This window comes from Gadus morhua, chromosome 2 (assembly GCF_902167405.1).
Source record: "Gadus morhua chromosome 2, gadMor3.0, whole genome shotgun sequence".
Classification (NCBI taxonomy): Eukaryota; Metazoa; Chordata; class Actinopteri; order Gadiformes; family Gadidae; genus Gadus; species Gadus morhua.
Window position 1 is genome coordinate 10617856 of NC_044049.1, and position 12600 is coordinate 10630455.

Here is a 12600-nt window from a genome sequence, read left to right on the forward strand (position 1 = left end):
TTAGTTCAATCAACTCGGGGTTGGTTAACACAGGGTTGTGCGCGTCCACGCCAAACTTAAAAAGACGTGATGTATGGATCATGGAAACCCTGATCGATATGGCGAAACGGGCCGCTTATTTCAATGAAATGGAACTCCAGGTTCTCCTGGAGAGCTATGACGAGGAGAAGGACATTATCGCAAGAAAAGGGAACGCTAAAACCTCTGGAACCCGGAGAACCAAAGCCTGGCAGCGGATCGCTGACCGCGTAAATGCGTTAGTTACACGTCAAAAGCATGATCCTTAATATTTGAGCCATGAATATATAAATATCCCAGTTAAGCATTCTTAAAGATCCTACCACATAACCCCTTTCTTCTAAAACAATATGTAGCCTACTCCGATTGCTTCCAAGCGGTCAGAGGATCAAGTATAAAAAACATACAAACTGGTAAGCTTTTCCCACCATCGTATTGGTATAAATTTAAATAAGCCATTTTTTTAAGCCAATCGTGAAAAGGCCGGTACCTGGAGGTACCTACCACCTCAGAGAGTCATCATGGGCCATACCCCACACTGGTTGAATGTAGGTTTTTGTGTTTTCTTGTAGGCCTATTTTAGATTTTTTTTGCCTTCGAAGTAACACATGCAGGGGCGATTCTAGGTAGTGTGGGGGCCCTAGGCAGAGGATTGTTGACGGGGGGGGGGGGGGGGGGGGGGGTTTGTCCAGCGATTGTTGACGGGGGGGGGGGGTGTCGGGCGATTGTTGGGAGCTATTTTTATTTATTTATTTTTGCCTCTAGGGGGCCCCCCCCGTGGCCCGGGGCCCCCAAACAATTGCGGGGCCCCAGGCAGTTGCCTGGTATGCCTAATGGGATGCGGCGCCTCTGAACACATGCAAACCGTGTGCTTGCCACAGCGCATACTATTCCAAATGTTTCTTTTTTTGGTAACTGGGTAGAAAACCTAAAAGTGACAATTCATCAACTTCACAGATCAAGATGGACCAGTGCTTGTAATGAAGCCGCCGGCTACGATCGAACATTCTCCAGTGGATGCAAGTCCGTTAGGACTATTTTATACTTCATGTTGTAAATGCCTCTCGGCATAGTACTCAGACAATATTGCTCTTTGTATGATAGGAGGCCGATACAAATCTTGGATGGGTCATCTGAAACGACTGTGATGTGCTCAGCATCTCCAGCATTATAGCCTAGATAAAACTACAATTTGAAAAAAACGGAGGGCTACGCAAATAGTCTGGAGTGAACTGAGGCCAGGTCCTCGATTGGTAGTGTTGGCTATGTAAGGCTATTTAAATATATTAAAGATTTGCGCGAGAATCTATATCACTCCACTCCAGCAAAAAGTCATCCAATATGCCAAGATGTCGAGCCGTGGTCTTATCAATCGCTCCCGGTGGATTGCACGTATAATTTGCGCTCTGATATCAGCAGTTCTCTCATCAAAAGGGCATGCCATTGTGAACACATGAAATCTGCGGTGAACGCTGGTTGAAATACCCAAAACCGGGTTATGTTTCAAACTTAACCTGCGCAAAACCTGGTCCGACCAGGTTTGATTCAGAGCATATGTTGCTATAGCAACTAACATACCGTGATCCTTTTGGAACGGAAAACCTAGGGTTACCGAAAACCCTGGGTTAACTTACCCGGTTATGTGATAAAACCGGCTTTGTGGAACACCCCACTGATGTGGGCGTGTTCCCATGTGTATTGTTGTCCATTATCGAAACACACATGGATCAAGATAGAGCAGGAATCCACCCTGGCTTCATTTTTAATTTTGAGCAACAGGCGGCTAGAATAACTGAGAGACAAATCCATTTTTAGAAAGACGTCCACAGAGGAACATCATTGGCGATTCATTGGGTGTCAAGCAACTATGTTGCGAGACAACCTATTGTTTTTATTATTTTTTTTTCAAATATGTTTTAATGTTGAAAACTGGGGGAATAGAACAACAATCGGACAGTGCAGGCCTGCAATGGTAAGAGACGGCAAACAATACTTACAAATGAACAAAAAAATCATTAACAAACTGAAAACAGCATTAAATAATTATTTGTATTTTTTATTACAATCAAACAAAGTTACAAACAAACCCGTTGAATAACCTACTTTGCGTACCTTCAGGTTGTATGTGTATGGTAATCAGGTATTATCAGCTGATATCTCACCTTAGCAATTTTTGTTGCGTGTGAGATCTAATCGACCTCATCACCAGAACAAAAGATAGATATTATGTATTGGTGAAGCCAGTGATGTGATCAACAACCACCGACAACAACATGGTAAAAATACGCAGTATGCTCAATGAGTAGTGCATCATTTATTGGTTCGGAAAAATTGCCCAGTTCAGTTCAGATTAACCCAACATATCTGAATCAAACATGGGGCAAGATAGTTTTGTCAGTGGTTAGGGTGTTTGACTCCCAGCGGAAAGGTTCTTGGTTCGATCCCCCATTTCTGAAGTGTCTTAATAGGCATCATTCAGCAACATGCCGCAACCACTGCTCTGTAATTAGATCAATAACAGCAAATAACTGCTATCTGCTTTGGATTAAATCATCTAGTAAATTATGAAAATAGCAAATAGTAAATAGTCATTGTGTTTGGGTGTAATGTGTACTCAGCAGCAAGCCAAGCCAGCCATCACCATCGACCCGAATGACCAGCCTTTCACTCTCGCCGAACACGTCTACGAGGACATATACTCCCGTCACGTAAGAGGGCTTTTATTGTCTCGTATGTATAGTTTTATCACAATCAGTAACTTGGTGGTGGTTTTCTTAATGTTTATCTGATTAATTAAACCCAGGTGAGCCGCATCACAGCACACACTCCGGGAGCTCTCATGGATGGCAACGTGGAGCACCAGTTCTTCATTGTCTGCAAATGTTCAAAATAAACCGGTCTTCCAACCTCATCCCCCTTTGTCTCGAGCTACCTAGGTGACTTTAACCGGGCTCCTCCAGACAAAAGACGCATGTTGGGGTTGTTGGAAGAGCAGTTCACCTCAGTCATGTTTTAATCCTCCCACTGCTCTTTGCATTCATCCTAACAAATTGTGAGCTGCCACAGTGATGTTTTGAGAGAATTACACTTGTAGAAGTGGTTAGGCTGTTTTACTTCAGACCGGAAGACACTTCTGATCGATAGACACATAGTCATCGATCGGATAGACCAGGGGTCGGCAACCCTAGGCACACTTGCCACCACTGGCATGGGGCAGCATAATCATTGGCACACTTAAAAATAATAATAATAATCATTACTACCGATTTTTTTTTGCACTTTATTCTGTTTTGGGCATTTCCTCCCAGTGCAAAATATGTTTAAATTAAATTAAATTAGTTACAGAAAGCAGTGTTCTGAAATATGATCAATTAATTTAATAGTTTTTAAGCCTATGTTGAGTAATAGAGAAGTGGCCTGTATGCATCGCCTTCACATGGTTTTGGAAAGCTGTACATGTCTTAAAGATATTGATGTGGATGGTTCCAACATTTTTTCATTTTTTACATTTCTCACAGTGCAAATATGTTTTTGAATGAGTTTCTGAAAATGGTGTTTTAAGATGGCACATATGCATTTATAATTTGTAAGCCAATGTTGCAAATATAACAACCAAAAAACATTAAAAATGTTGATGCATGATTGTGGACTATGTGGAAATAGTACAATTCCAGGTCTTCTGGAAATGTTTTTGGTCGCTGTGTCATAATTCAGCTTAATTTTTAATATATTGTTGCTTAAGGCACACTCATTAACGAGAAAATGTCAAACTGGCACTGCATGTTGAAAAGGTTGCTGACCCCTGGGATAGACTATGTGTCTATCTGATCGATTGACTTCTACCTGTAGGCATCCTTAAGCAAGATGCCCAAACCATAAATATCCTGTATGTTGCTTTGGTTAAAAACATACATTTATGTAAATTAATAAATTAAACATTAGTGTGATTGACTTTCATTGACTATAGTCACCATACTAGCGTCATCTCTTGAACCCTTTACTTTATTATCATTGGTTTCCAGGAAGAAAATGTCGACAGAGTGCCTCCTCCTCTCCCCCCTCCTCCTTCCCCAAGGCCACGACCGAGGCTCCCGCCCCCTCCACCTTCAAAGCCGCTAAATGTGAGGAGACTTCCTCACCAGACATCAGCACCTGGTCTCCAGGTAACACCTCCCCTTTTTCCCCTCACCTGACCAACAAGAAAATAGCTCATCCTCATATTGCATAAGACTTGGTTTGACATTTCTCTTTGAAAATGTAAAATTAAGTCAATGTTGTTTATGGACTGGGCTCTGTGTGCATGTTAAGAAATGTAGGTTCAAGACTAAATCAATTACCTCTAAATAAATGTTGTTTTGGCTAAGGACCCTTTTATTTAGTAGGATAGTAATATAAGTAGTTCCTTTTATTATTGCATTAACATGATTACAACATGTCTTATTATTGCTATATAATTTTTACTGTTATTAGAATACCTTGTATTATACAGATAATAATTTTACTGTAGTCCTTACAGGATACAAGTAGTAGTAGAAATAGTAGCATTACTTCATAGATACTTGTGCTTTGTTAGTAACAATATACGTCACTCCGTCCTGTAAAGTACGTCAGAGGAAGCAGGGTTTCCCCTCCATGGCATTGTGTACTTACAGGAACAAGGAGGTGAGCAGGTTTAGATTTGATGTGTGTAGATAATAAGTGGAAACAAAGTTTTGAAACATTTGTATTTTCCATTTAAATTGTCGAAAAACGTCCATTGCAACAGAATTCGCAAAAGCATAATTCTCTTTCTCAATTCATATTAGATTTAGGAAAACTCATTAGTTATCCATGGACTAACTTCAAATGTGTTTCTCAATGATCTTGCTAGGTTGTTCAAATTATTGTCAAACAATACAAAGGAGAAAATGTAATGCTTTCCCTGTAAGGATTTAACAGATATATATATTATTTAACCCCTGGATTGAACCCCCCTGAACTGTCTGTTGCATCTTCCTTCTATTCCAGAACCCTGCCCCTGTGTATGAAGAGAGGAAGGTCCCTCCTCCTCCTCCTCCCAAGACCTATACGTACGCCAGTTTGCCCGATCTTGCTGCTGGCTCTTCCTTATTTCGCCCCCAGGCGTATCTTCTGGCCAATGAGGTAATACAGATTTTTACTTTGTCTTGTTACAACCTGGCCTCGGTTTGTAGCAAACCCATAAGGGGAATCCCACACAGAATATCATTGAAAGGGCTTATTGGTAAATCAAAACTTAACCATGAGGTGTTTAAGTCAGTTAATGCGCTGCTGAGAGAGAGTGAGAGTGAGAGTGAGAGAGAGAGAGTGTGTTAAGTTACCTGTCCATAGCCTAGCCTAGGAGCAAGATGCCCTCCATCCCTACCTGCTCAATAAGCTGCTTTGGCTACAGTTACAATAAAGGGTAACATTTGTTATTGTTGTTTGTCTAGTTGCCACGGCCAGACATCACAACAGGAGGTCCTCGACGACCTGCCCCTCCTCGTCCTCCTCCCCCGGTCAAGAGGCCATCACTGAATTCCTCCCCAAACTCCTCCTACGTCTCCTCATCTCTTTGTCCGTCCTCCTGCTCCTACTCCTCCCTGTACTCCTCCTCAGGCTACGGCGAGGAACCTGTCTACGAGGAGGTGGAGGAACCCGTTTACCTTGAACTCCTGCCCGACAGGAACAGGCGCTGCACAGTGAGAGAAACGCTACTTGCCCCACTGTCACCACACCTTGCATTGTGTTGCGCACAAAGAGCACCAGCTACCTATTGAGATGTTCCGTCTGTTAATCTCATTTTCTATTTTTATACTTGTTTCCCCCAACAGTACTTAGACGATCTTTTAGAGGACAGGAAGAATGTCGATGGTGAGAATTGAAACGCATATTGTAGTGAAAATAGCCAATAAGGACAAACCAAAAACTAAAAACACTAAAAACAAATAACACTACCTCCGATGGTTTTAGGTATAAAAATGCATTCTCATCAACAGAATTTGCCTTTTAAGAATTAAAAGGCTAATTGTCTTTGCCTTTTTTTTTCTCTCAGAATGATGTTCAATAATGTTTTTTCTGTTTGTATTTCTGCAGTCTGTGATAACATGTCTCTTGGTCTCTATGGCGTTGGTAGAGGTGACCAAACCAGGTAACTTCACTCAACAAAATGTATTCAGCATGCTAACAAGGCATCATGCAAGCAGCCATGTCCTAGTTTATTGTACAACATAACTGCTGGATCAGTTGACCCCTTTCCGTAATATGTTGCTGAATTAGCACGCTAGCACAAGCTACAAGCAAATGGGCAAACATGCTTAAAAGTCCTACTTATAAGCATAGTTTAGGTAACCCCTCTACTTGATCCCATTGTCAAAAGGGAGAGAGTAGAGAGGGTTTACTCTGCCTGCTTTTCAGGGGGGAGAGTAAAGCCTGCACGACTTACAAATGCATACAGCAGGAAATGTAGGTGAATAAGCAGAACTCATTAACGATTCAGAATATCATGACGTTTTCCTCCTCCTCCTCACCAGAGCTGTCATCCAAAAGGCCATGGCAGTGGCCCTCAAACACATCAAGTCCCTCCTGGACTCCCTCCAACAACGCGTCTCAGAGCTCACCGCCTTCTGCGACCGCCTTGACAAGAAGCAGAAGAAGAACAAGGCCATGGGCATCGCCGGAAGCACCACTGGCGCCGTGGGAGGGGTGGCGGCCGTGGTGGGCGTGGCCCTCGCTCCCGCCACCATGGGCATTTCCCTGGTTGTCACGGCGATTGGCGCGGGCATGGTGGCGACCGCCAGCGGGATCGGGGCCCGCGCCGCCGTCGCCGACAAGAAGAAAGCGGCAGGAAGAACGAGGTTCGAGGGCATCGTGCACGACTACACAAACGACGTTGTTGACATGGAACGCTGCTCGCTGTTCATCCGCGACTGGATGGACAAGCTGAGGAGGGATGACTGCAAAGTGCTCTGGGGACCGGATGTCCGGCCAGAGGCACTGAGGATTGCCGAACTATCTCAGTTTATGCTTGAGAATGACATGTTGAGTTCGTCAGGGATGTCCACCGCGTCCAAAGGTCGGATTTCGTCTGTAAATCTGCTCCAGGCCTTTTCCGGAGAGTTGGATTTGTATTTCACCGAGAAGAATGGTCAGAAGTTGAAAAAGTCAAATGAGATGAAGTTTGCAAGCAGAGTTCGACATTTGGCAGAGAATCTGCAGGAAGTGCTTGATGAACTGTATCTAATGTGGGAAAAGATTAGTGGTTAGTACGCCTGGCTTCCGTCCATTCGATCATCCATACTAGAATCAATCTATGTATTTATATGTTATAAAGTTTATACTTTCGAAGAAGCAACTTTAGACTAGAAAAATGGGACTACACTTGAATGGATCAACTGAACCCATCGTCACGTCCGCAGAACCAGCTTGAGATGACATGTGCTTTGTAACATCATGGCATAAGCAGCTTGTTTCTCGGGAAAAACTTAAGAGATGCTGCTGAGATACCAAAAGCACACCGTCTAGCAGTTAAACTAATTTATATCTGTCTACTACTCTTATGTGTATGGACACATTTTCTGTGTAACATTATTTGCATTATTTGTGTATCATGTTTATTTATCATGTTCATCTTTTTTTAATTATTAAGTCATACATCCTACCCATCGGAGCAACAACTGACCATGTCTGTATTATTTCATGCATTGTGACTGCCACATTATTTTGAAATAAATGGCAGAAACTTAAATGTCATACATTGTAATATGAGCGACAATGTAAGTAGGCTAATTAATTCCAGTAATGTATGTTTTGAAAGCCTTTTTTTTAGGGAGGTTTCCCTAACACACACACACACACACACACACACACACACACACACACACACACACACACACACACACACACACACACACACACACACACACACACACACACACACACACTGTAAGCAGGACTAAATTACACTTTAAATTTGTGAAATAATGTGTATCTGTTTAATCTTTATCAAAAAATACCATACGTAAAGGTACTCATTATTTAGCCTCGATTCCAAGTCTGTTCTGACACTCGTTTTATACCACAATTTATAATACAATAAACATTCATATCGGATTACATATATATTTTAACTCCTTCCGATTCGACTTAAAATGGTCATACCAGTGTTTTTGTATAATTTTGTTTATATCCACAATGAATTGGGAGTTCTACTTTGTATCTAAAAATTTGATCCCTGGAATGCATAGTGACCGGACGGCGCATTGATATAACTTAGTTCAGCGGAAGAATACCTTCAGCTGCTATATCCGTCGCCGCATCCGCGTATCGCCATTTTCTCCGCTGCGGTCCTCAAAATTACATATTAGCCACCAGAACCAACGCATTTTTGGCGAAATGGCCGTGTAGAGCAGCGATCAAGCAGCCGCCAACAAACAGTGCATCCAACCAGTGCACTGAGCCAATTTTAATTAATCAACATGACGTGAGTATAATTTTCTTCGTTTTTCTATGATCTGCTTACAGGCCTTCTAATGCCGCTCGCTTACCAGTTTATACATTGTAACTACGAAATATGAATATTTCGTAACCCACAATCAGTTTGTAAAATACTGAACCGTCCGATTTTAATATTTTGGAGTAACCTGCCCAATATTCATTGTTCAATGTTGGAGCTGCGATATGAGGCCTACATCCTTCCATACATTCTCTATACTCTAAATGTTATCCACGTTTCTCGGAATAAATCACCAGAAATAAACTACTGTATTGAATTTCTATTAATATTATATAAGTCAACGAGATGGGCTTGCTGCGAAAGTGGCGTTTAGAAAATAAGTCGTTTCCTCCTTTTTGGCCAAAATGGCGGCTTGAGCCAAACGGTGTGTGGCTGCTTGAGCTGTTCTTTTGGCTTGCCATTGTGCAGCTGAACGGCCATGTTGAAGCTGACACCCTGATTGACGTCAGAGTCATAAGAGTCGAGGCGGAGTTTAACCTAATTGTTCCGAGCATGAGCCCTCAATCCCACCCAGTGGAGTTTCAAGCATACCAAGATTTCTTACATTTGTTCCTTGGCACCGTGGCAAATGAAGTAATGACAATATCTCACATAAGTTTTATTTGTGTTTACACTGAAATGAATATAAATAAATGTTTTAAAATTCTTAACCTCATGTCTCGCTTATCTTTTTTTTCTTTTTTTAGGTCCTTTGTGGAATCCCTCCGATCTGCTGCAGTCGACAGCAAAAAAGACTCCGGCCCATACAAATCGCCTCGTACGCCGTTCGTCACCAACAACAGCCATTATGACCATGATGATGACAGACTCACAGTTTGGCCTGGGAGACATGGAGGCCCTTCTCTGGGGGCCTTCCTTTCCCACGGCTGACCCAACCGGGTTCCTGAACCCCCAGTGTGACCCAGCAGAGGAGCCGAACGGACCAGAGGGCCCTCTGTCCTTCTTTGCGTCATCGTTGCCCTCTTCATTTTCCTCCCCCTCCACCTCCTCTTCTGCCTCCCCTCCTGCCTTCTACTCCCCCCCCGCCTCGCCGCCCCACCTGCTGCCCCACGGGGACAAGGCCGGTCTTGGGCCGGACGTCCTCTCCCTCCCCTGGTTTGCCCCGTCCCCAAGTCTGGGCCGCGTTGGAACGGAGGTGGCCAGTGGCAAAGGTAAAGACCCTCACATCTCTTGAGCAGGGAACAACCCCAATTTATCTTCTACCGCAAGAAGGGCTGAAAGTGTCTCATGATCTATTACACAATTTGAATTGGGCGTTAACGACATACCAGCTGTAAACTGAATGACTCTCACTTTATTTGATTATCGAGATTATCGGAATTTGAGACGTCGTACCAATGATGCCTTGAATTGTCCAGTTAATGTTTTAACACTTCGACGTTCCCCTGTAGGCGATGAGTTCCGCGACCTTGACTGGATGACGGAGAGGATGGACCTGAGCGAGTTCGACCTGGACTCTCTGATTGGCTCGTGCAGCGCCGATGACGACGTCCCTAGCTCACCAGAAAGCCTCCTTGCCTCCCTCGACAGTCCGACTGTGCTCGACGCCCTCCCCCAGCCGCCCCCTCCACCTGCCCCCCTCAGCCCCCCTTCCCCCGCTGTGATCGCCGTGTCTACCCCCACCGACTTTGTGTTGTCACCTTCTTCAGAGCCCGGGTTGGAAGTTGACCTTTGGGAAGCCGCCTCCCCGCTACCATGCGTCCCCGAACCCCAGGAGGAGCTAGAGATCAAGTCGGAGCCCGACTCCCCCGCGCCCTCCCCCGCCTACACCCTGGACCTGGGTTCCGAGGTGGACGTGGTGGACTGCGAGGCAAAGCCAGCACTGGTGGCGGTGCCCACCGCCGTCGTGCCCCCGGTCCCCAGGATCATCCTCTCCCTCTCCCCCACCCGCATCGTCGTCCTCTTGACCCCAAAAGACCAAGTCACCACCACCGTGACCAACATGCCAGCGGTGGACCAGTCCTCCCCGCGGGCCTCCCCCACATCGTCCCGGCCCTCCCGGAGCAGACCCTACCCCGACCCCAGCCTCCAATCTCCCAGCACCAGCGGAGCTGGCAAGGTGCGCTCCACCAGGGGATCGACAGGGGAAGCGGGTTGTGGTGGTGGTGGTGGTAGTAGTAGTAGTAGTAGTAGTAGTAGTTGCAGCAGTAGGTCGTCAAAGGCTCCCAAGGACAAGAAACTGAAGAAGATGGAGCAGAACAAGACAGCCGCCACGCGCTACCGCCAAAAGAAGCGTGTGGAGCAAGAGTCACTGAGCACTGTGTACTCAAACCTAGAGAGGAAGAACATCGAGCTGAACGAGAAGGCTGACTCCATGGCCCGCGAGATCCAGTACCTCAAAGAGCTGATGGAGGAGGTCCGCACGGCCAGGCTCCGGAAGGGTCTCGGTGGCGACCTCTAGTGGGTGGAAAGTGGAAGTGACAGGACTGCAAGATGAGATTGGAGGAAGGCGGGTGTATGTGTTAAGCGCTGGGTGCTGGGTCTCGGGCTGTAGGTTTCAGTATTTCCACGGAACCAGGGCCTGTATTGAACTCGACAACGAAACTCTATAACAAGATGACTTTCTCTGTCGTATCTACGTTTTAAATTCACACATGTTGATATTTGGCCCATAAGACAAGCAAATGCAACTATGCATCTAAAGCTGATCTGAATACTTGCCATTTCTCTTCATAGTTTTGAGTATAGTATTGTATACATAAGTATGTATATATAAGTATTGGAAATCAAGACTTTTTAAATCGAATGCTATTATTGAGTTGTAAAACTCGCACCTACTATGTCTGAGGTACCCACTATCCAGTTGTTATCCTGATGTGTCTCCTTTTTGTTTTCAGTGTAATTATATTTCTTAACTTTGTTTTAGTAACTTCTGCCTAAATATGAAGAGTAGTTGTTAGTGACGCTGTATTGCCTATCCAGTATCTTATGCATTTGTTGCTCATTGTGTGTTTCTCTGGACCTGACTAATGTGTAATGATATTAAGTTGAAATTAGAATAAACATGTCTAATGTCTCAATAAAGAGATTATAACCCACTTTGATTTGGTTTGGTGTCATATGTCCATCATAAATGAGCACAATTAACCGAACATAATTTCAGGCTATAAACATGCGAGGGTTACATTCTGTTCTTCAGCGACTAAGTAAATTAGTCGCTGAAAATTGCAACTTTTTCATGAGTCATGGTTACCATGGATTTATCACCCTCACCTTTTGCTGAACCTATTTGAAGACCATATTTGATGTATTTTCAGTTGAATGTAATCACTTCACTGTGTTTACAATTCCAATGATTTATAGCCTCATGAGCCGGAGGAAAGGCTGAAGTTATGCAAGTTATGTCTGAATACACCCGGTGCTTCGGAAACGATGGTTACACAAGATAAGGCATGAAACTACCTTTGAAGAATGAATAGAATGACCATTTCCAGGGGAGACATGAGTTCAGTTGAATTGCATTCTAGATGCTACGATAAATGATTAGGACAAAGCAGTTACTACGTGCGTTTGAACGGTTAGGTATGCTTTTTTGTTCAACGTTTTGCCATAGCTTTCAAAGTTCTTCAGTCCACAACCCAACAAGATGGTATACATATTATTTATGTTTGGACGAGAATGGTCAATAGCCAATGTTCAGCAAAAGTTATGCCATCAATGGATGATTGATTGCTGTGCATAAATGTACATTGAGGAAAGGAAACAGCCTTCTGAAGAGCAGCTTTTATATTTGTTTTTGGTAGCAAAGAGCAACAAAGAAGACACGTTCTAATAAACAAGATAAGCTGAGGGTTGAGGGAAGGGTTAAGTTGAAAAGACGACTCACTCCTGGTTAGTGGAGGATGAAGGACATGTGATCACAACAGGAAACAACAAACAAAAATGTTATGAGAAAGTACATAGAAAGAAGAAAGCACCCTGAACAGACACTATATCCAAAGCAACTTACAGCATCTTGCTAAAGGATGCCCTCAGAAAGACTGAGGACCTCAGGGTTTAAACAAAAAACCTTTCGTCTGGAAGTCAAAAACCCGCACAGGAAAACGCAAGCCTAGCTACATGATGTTTTC

General features: G+C 43.9%; 2 protein-coding genes across 3 annotated transcripts; both read left to right on the forward strand.

Annotated features, from left to right (window-relative positions):
• The first annotated feature begins 1687 nt into the window (after window positions 1-1687).
• Window positions 1688-7762, forward strand: LOC115539031 (uncharacterized). 2 transcript variants are annotated; one of them, XM_030350233.1, is made up of 8 exons: window positions 1688-1990; window positions 2637-2726; window positions 4041-4181; window positions 5026-5160; window positions 5469-5717; window positions 5850-5889; window positions 6112-6166; window positions 6549-7762. In XM_030350233.1, the coding sequence occupies exons 1-8, from the start codon at window positions 1886-1888 to the stop codon at window positions 7279-7281; spliced, it is 1548 nt and encodes a 515-aa protein (XP_030206093.1). In that variant the 5' UTR covers window positions 1688-1885; the 3' UTR covers window positions 7282-7762. The 2 variants fall into 2 exon arrangements, with proteins under 2 accessions (XP_030206093.1, XP_030206100.1); XM_030350240.1 differs by lacking the exon at window positions 1688-1990 and having other exon boundaries at window positions 1997-2726.
• A 521-nt stretch (window positions 7763-8283) lies between these two features.
• Window positions 8284-11569, forward strand: atf4b (activating transcription factor 4b). The gene is made up of 3 exons (XM_030343485.1): window positions 8284-8497; window positions 9217-9681; window positions 9922-11569. The coding sequence occupies exons 2-3, from the start codon at window positions 9318-9320 to the stop codon at window positions 10929-10931; spliced, it is 1374 nt and encodes a 457-aa protein (XP_030199345.1). The 5' UTR covers window positions 8284-8497; window positions 9217-9317; the 3' UTR covers window positions 10932-11569.
• Window positions 11570-12600: the final 1031 nt, after the last annotated feature.

Bases quoted from the DNA above. Each gene is read 5' to 3' on its own strand.
- LOC115539031 (XM_030350233.1), top strand. From the start codon at position 1,886: ATGTTGCGAGACAACCTATTGTTTTTATTATTTTTTTTTCAAATATGT. The intron at 2,727-4,040 runs GTAAGAGGGCTT...ATTGGTTTCCAG, and splicing joins AGGACATATACTCCCGTCAC to GAAGAAAATGTCGACAGAGT. The intron at 6,167-6,548 runs GTAACTTCACTC...CCTCCTCACCAG, and splicing joins GGTAGAGGTGACCAAACCAG to AGCTGTCATCCAAAAGGCCA.
- atf4b (XM_030343485.1), top strand. From the start codon at position 9,318: ATGACCATGATGATGACAGACTCACAGTTTGGCCTGGGAGACATGGAG. The intron at 9,682-9,921 runs GTAAAGACCCTC...GTTCCCCTGTAG, and splicing joins GGAGGTGGCCAGTGGCAAAG to GCGATGAGTTCCGCGACCTT.